This window comes from Sinocyclocheilus grahami, unplaced genomic scaffold (assembly GCF_001515645.1).
Source record: "Sinocyclocheilus grahami isolate Dianchi unplaced genomic scaffold, SAMN03320097.WGS_v1.1 scaffold1200.1, whole genome shotgun sequence".
NCBI classification, from domain to species: Eukaryota; Metazoa; Chordata; class Actinopteri; order Cypriniformes; family Cyprinidae; genus Sinocyclocheilus; species Sinocyclocheilus grahami.
Genome location: NW_015506379.1, coordinates 233,963 through 240,414, shown reverse-complemented (window position 1 = coordinate 240,414; position 6,452 = coordinate 233,963). Strand labels below are relative to the sequence as shown.

The 6,452-nt window shown below is 36.7% G+C and overlaps 1 protein-coding gene across 1 annotated transcript in view; it reads right to left on the bottom strand.

The window, feature by feature from the left end:
• Nucleotides 1-5,681: 5,681 nt before the first annotated feature.
• The window catches only part of LOC107567946 (citron Rho-interacting kinase-like), an 86,440-nt gene continuing 85,669 nt past the window's right edge, over nt 5,682-6,452 (bottom strand). Inside the window, exon 44 of the mRNA XM_016253755.1 lies at nt 5,682-5,889. Coding sequence (XP_016109241.1) covers nt 5,866-5,889 — 24 coding nt within the window. The 3' untranslated portion in view covers nt 5,682-5,865. The remainder of the gene's footprint in view (nt 5,890-6,452) is intronic.

Sequence of the window (6,452 nt, the reverse complement as noted above, 5' to 3'; positions counted from 1 at the left end):
AATCCCCTTTCTCAAATCAGGCTGTTCTGAGAGTCCTGTCAGAATGACGTAGTTCTGCACAGGCCCCTCCCACGATAGTTGATTGACAGGTCCGTCTTACCTTAGCTCCGCCCTGAGTGAGCTGTCATCAGTCCGCCATTGTGTCGACTCCAGTGCAGGGGAAGACAAGAACATCTCACACATTGAGGTGTTTTGTTGCTGGATGTAATAATGAACATAGCAGTCGTCATTTACTCCCGACATCTGAGCCGCTGAAGACGCAGAGGATTAAACATACTTTAGTTTTTGAAGGGAATGCGCCGATCTGTCTAATTGCGTCTATGTTCGCGCGAATCATTCGTGATCCAGCTTCATCTACAGAAGAAGTTAGTATAAGGTTCTTTTATGAATCTTTGCAAACTGTGTGAGTGAGTGTGTCTGTGTGAGTGTGAGTATAAACAATATGCTTTACAGCGAAAGGACAAATACTTTTTTTTTTTGTGATAATCAACATTATGGTACAATTGCTGTGGATTGAGCTGAACTTCGTACTGAACCCGGAATATTCCTTTAAGCTTTTCACTCCACACTTAATGCCTTTTAAACATCAGGTCGAGCAACATTTAACACTGAGAAGCAGCTTAGAAGCAGTTTTGGAAACCATCTCGAGTCTCGTGCTCTTTCCATGAAGTGCACTATTTATTTGGATTGAATGATTTATTAATGTTTTATGTATTAAAATAATCTTAAGTAAATTAAAATGCTAAAATATTTTTTTTTAATGATATTTCAAATTTAATTATTTCCCCATCAACAGCTTTTGTTTTTATTTAAGAAAATATAGTTCTTGAAAACTTCTGGAATCACAAAATTGATTGTGGTTTATTGATTTAATACGCTAAGATATGATAAAATATTCTTATTTTAAAATATATTCATTTAATTATATTTAAGGATTTCTAATCCTTATAATATATAAAAAATGTTATATATTTATAATTAAAATGCTAAAATATTTTTTTTTAATGATATTTCAAATTTAATTATTTCCCCATCAACAGCTTTTGTTTTTATTTAAGAAAATATAGTTCTTGAAAACTTCTGGAATCACAAAATTGATTGTGGTTTATTGATTTAATACGCTAAGATATGATAAAATATTCTTATTTTAAAATATATTCATTTAATTATATTTAAGGATTTCTAATCCTTATAATATATAAAAAATGTTATATATTTATAATTAAAATGCTAAAAAAAATGTTGTAAAAAAACCTTAAATATTTCTACTTTACCACCCCCCCCCCTCATTTTTTGTTGTTTCACAATTTTTTTTAATTTAATATAGAATTAAATAATCTGAATTTAATTATTTATTAAAATTTTATGTATTACAATTATCTGAATTAAAATGCTAAAAAAATGTAATAAAAACCTGCAAATGATATTAATTTCTACATTTCAAACAAGTTTTGTTTTCTTCTGTTGTTGAACTTCAATATAATATATATTCATACACAAACTATGAATTTTAAAATGAGTGTGAGTTTGTCTCTGATTCTCTCTCGTTCTGCTGCAGCGGCAGAGAGCCGGTGGAAGAGGCCTGGTGAGACTCTCCTCTTCTTCCTCTTCATTGTTGTTTTCTCATGATCCTTTCCTCCATCGCAGCTCTGAATCCAAACCACTTGATGCTTGTGTTCACACTAGAGCTTCTGGTGCCAATCCAGTTTAGTTGGTGTAAAGCTGTTTAATAGTACCTATACAGCACACAGGAATTACTGCAATCACACGCGCTCGCACACACGCACACTACGGTCACGCAGTTTGCACAAAAAGGTGTTGTCAGCGCTGCCCTGACGATTTGATCAGTTAGCCTATATAGTGTAGAAACTTAAAGGCTCCACATGACATTTCTCACTAGCGAGGTAATGAGGGATGCACAGAGCTAGCCTAATTCACACAAACTCTCTCTCGCTCTGTCTAATAACTTTATTAATAACTGCATTAGAATGCTATCAACGGCTCAAGCCTCCATTACCAGCTTTAAAATCACGTTTTGGAACTAGCAAAAGAGGCGTTGGATGAGCTGCGGAAGAAATAATCCTGCTCACAATAGCGATTTAAGTACAAAAACTGGACCAATCCCTTTAAATATAACATCTGATTGATGGCTTGAGGTGTGGTAACCGTAGTATAAGTGGAATAATTGACTCCGGGCCGTTGAATTATTAGGAAAATAATGCATCACCACCTCGGGTGTACATTATTTTTCTAATTCAACAGCCCGTCGTCAATTATTCCTTACATATATATATATATATGCACTACCGGTCAAAAGTTTGGGATTAGAACAATTTATAATATTTTTTTACAGGAGTTTCTTCTGCTCATCAAGGCTGCATTTATTTGATCAAAAATACAGGAACAAATTTAATATTGTGAAATATTATTATGACCCTGGAGCACAAAACCAGTCATAAGGATACATTTTTCAAAATTGAGATGTATGCATCATCTGAAAGTTGAATAAATCATCTTTCCATTGATGTATGGTTTGTTAGGATCGGACAATATTTGAAAATCTGGAATCTGAGGGTGCAAAAAAATCTAAATATTGAGAAAATCATCTTTAAAGTTGTTCAAATGAAGTTCTTAGCAATGCATATTACTAATCAAACATTAAGTTTTGATATATTTACGGTAGGAAACTTACAAAATATCTTCATGGAACATGATCTTTACTTAATATCCTAATGATTTTTGGCATAAAAGAGAAATGTATAATTGTGACCCATACAATGTATTGTTGGCTATTGCTACAAATATCCCCCAGCGACTTAACACTGCTTTTGTGCTGCAGGGACACAATTATTCTATGCAAACATGTAATTATGTGACTTAACTACAGTGTTATCAATCAACTTTCCATGTGTGGCAGATCTATAAATTACCACAAAAATATATTTTGTAAATAAACGAGGAAGCATTTCTCAGAACCTGCTAAATTTACACTTCAATCTACCGATGAGATTTATGCATCATCTGAAAGTTGAATAAATAAGCTTTCCATTGATGTATGGTTTGTTAGGATCGGACAATATTTGAAAATCTGGAATCTGAGGGTGCAAAAAAATCTAAATATTGAGAAAATCATCTTTAAAGTTGTTCAAATGAAGTTCTTAGCAATGCATATTACTAATCAAACATTAAGTTTTGATATATTTACGGTAGGAAACTTACAAAATATCTTCATGGAACATGATCTTTACTTAATATCCTAATGATTTTTGGCATAAAAGAGAAATGTATAATTTTGAGCCATACAATGTATTGTTGGCTATTGCTACAAATATCCCCCAGCGCCTTAACACTGCTTTTGTGCTGCAGGGACACATTTATTCTATGCAAACATGTAATTATGTGACTTAACTACAGTGTTATCAATCAACTTTCCATGTGTGGCAGATCTATAAATTACCACAAAAATATATTTTGTAAATAAACGAGGAAGCATTTCTCAGAACCTGCTAAATTTACACTTCAATCTGCCGATGTTTAAAGCAAATCAGGGTTATTGTCATTAAACTAAAAGATTCGGGGGAGAAAAGTTACTTGAAATAAATGTTAACTGAATTAAAATGTTAAAAAACTTGCTTTGGCAATTGGCTTGAAAATTAAAATAAAAAACTAATTTATTAAGTTAACTAAATTAATAATAATCAAAAACTACTAAAACTTTAACTTGACTTAAAATAATAATGGAATATATAAAAATAAAAGTTAATACAAAATATTAGTAACAACTATAACACTGAACCAAAAAAGAGGCAATTTTTTAACCTGAGATTCAGAGCCAAACTACAGAGGGTTAAAAATGACTTCCGAAAGATGGCGGCAGCATCATTATATTAATTTTACACAGAGATCAGCAGGTCTATTAGTAAAATCTGTTGACTTCAGCAATCTTCGTTACATTATACACAAATGGTGACCATGAGAGAGTTTTTTCTCCAAAGTTTGCATGCCTGTATTTCAAGTATTGAAGATATCTTAACGCCCATCTTCATTTTTCAAGGCCCTGTGTATGGTTCGGTTCCAGAGATACCTAAACATGGCTCCAGGAGTAAATTGTTAAATTGCACACATTTTAAGCGGTCAAAAACCAAATGTGGATCACTGTGCATTAATATGATACTTCATTTCTTTTAAAGAGGAATGTCTGAAAAATACAATACAACATAAAATCAAAACTGACTTAAACGCTTTTGGTCTCATGATTCAATCCATTTCAAAGTTCATCCTCAATCTTTCATCAAAACATAACTCGCTCCACTTCAGAAATCATCTTGTCCCACATTTATTCTCATTAAATATTCAGTTTCACCCGAGAAAAAAAAAAAAGATTATAAAAGTACAGAAAAACTCAGACGCAGAGGCTCAGATAAAGATAAACTTTAGTTTATTAGTGGCTATAGATAATGCTATCATACCATGATCATAAAAACTGAGAAAACAAGAAAGGCTACATCTCTGGTTAAACATCAGCGCGAATTTAGTGAACGGAAATGAGAAGCAGGAACAGAACAAACCCATCACAGCGTCTCATGCGGCAGAACGAGACGGATGAGGTGAAACGATCGCTGTGGCAGAGAGAGAGAGAACCCAGAGCGATTCCTTTAGTACTGATACATTCAGATCCTGAGCTCATCATTCAGAGAAGTAAAGCTCCCAAAGCCACACCGAACACGTTTAGTGCTGCCGGAGCTGGAGAGTGCCAGCTTGATTCAAGCAAAATCTGCCACTTTGAAGCAGTTTCGGACGATTTAAACAAGTTTCTCGCATTCGTTATTTTTTTTGGTTAACAAAAATAGACCCGCCTCGTTATTCGGTTCTTATAAAAAACATCACGTGGACGTAATTACAAGGTTAACGTGACATTCTGGAGGTTTACAAAGAGTCCTTTTCTGTCGAGACGGACGCTACGCTGTCGCCGGGGATTGTGGGAAGAGGAGAGGAGACAGAGGAAAGTACAAAGTGTGTGTGTGAGAGAGAGAGAGAGAGAGAGAGAGAGTGTGTGAGAGAGAGAGAGAGAGAGAGAGAGAGAGAGCGAGAGAGAGAGAGAGAGAGAGGGAGAGAGAGTGTGCATGTGTGTGAGAGCGAGAGAGAGAGCGAGAGAGAGAGAGAGAGAGAGGGAGAGAGAGTGTGCATGTGTGTGAGAGCGAGAGAGAGAGCGAGAGAGAGAGAGAGAGAGAGGGAGAGAGAGTGTGCATGTGTGTGAGAGCGAGAGAGAGAGCGAGAGAGAGAGAGAGAGAGAGGGAGAGAGAGTGTGCATGTGTGTGAGAGCGAGAGAGAGAGCGAGAGAGAGAGAGAGAGAGAGGGAGAGAGAGTGTGCATGTGTGTGAGAGCGAGAGAGAGAGCGAGAGAGAGAGAGAGAGAGAGGGAGAGAGAGTGTGCATGTGTGTGAGAGCGAGAGAGAGAGCGAGAGAGAGAGAGAGAGAGAGGGAGAGAGAGTGTGCATGTGTGTGAGAGCGAGAGAGAGAGCGAGAGAGAGAGAGAGAGCGCGTGTGTGAGAGAGAGAGAGAGTGCGTGTGAGAGAGAGAGAGAGAGAGCGAGTGAGCGTGTGTGTGAGAGAGAGAGAGAGCGAGAGAGAGAGAGAGAGGGAGAGTGTGTGAGAGAGAGAGAGAGAGAGAGAGAGAGAGAGAGTGAGCGTGTGTGTGAGAGAGAGAGAGAGAGAGCGAGAGAGAGTGTGTGTGTGTGTGTGTGAGGTTTAGTAAACGCTGGCCGGATCTGTGCGTGATCGTCTGTGTTTGTAAGGCCTTGTGAGCGAGACGTTGTGCTGAGAGTTTCCTCATCCGGACGAGATCTGATGTTCTTGACTGATGACTCTTACACCGATGACTGATCCCACACCTGCTGGACACACAAACACACACCATTAACACCAGCAAGACCAGTCACAAGCTGTGTCCGAAATCTCTCACTCGTTCACTCATTCACTAGCAGTGTTGGGCAAGTTACTTCCAAAATGTAATACATTATATATGACTAGTTACTGTCTTTTGAAAGTAATTAGTTACATTACAATATTACGGTCTCTGAATTGTAATGCGTTACACTACTTTTGAGTTACTTTCACCAAAATATCCACAGAAGTATTATAAAATGCCAAAATGTAGTTTATTGCTGCTCATTCTACATGCAGTGGAAGCAGTCATATTTAGATGCCGGTATGTAGGTCTACGTTAATGTTACGTTGTAGTTTAGGTTAAACACAGATAAGCAGAAACCACATTATTACATTCATAAATAACACCGTTAAATAAAGCGAAATGTTATAATGTACAAACAATAAACACAATACCTAGCCTATAGACCAATTTGAACGGTTTCAGAAGAAAACAAGAATGAAAAATATAAGTACGAATTAGGCTAATCAGTAGCGGCGCTGGGGGGGGGGGGGGGCAGGAAAGTGG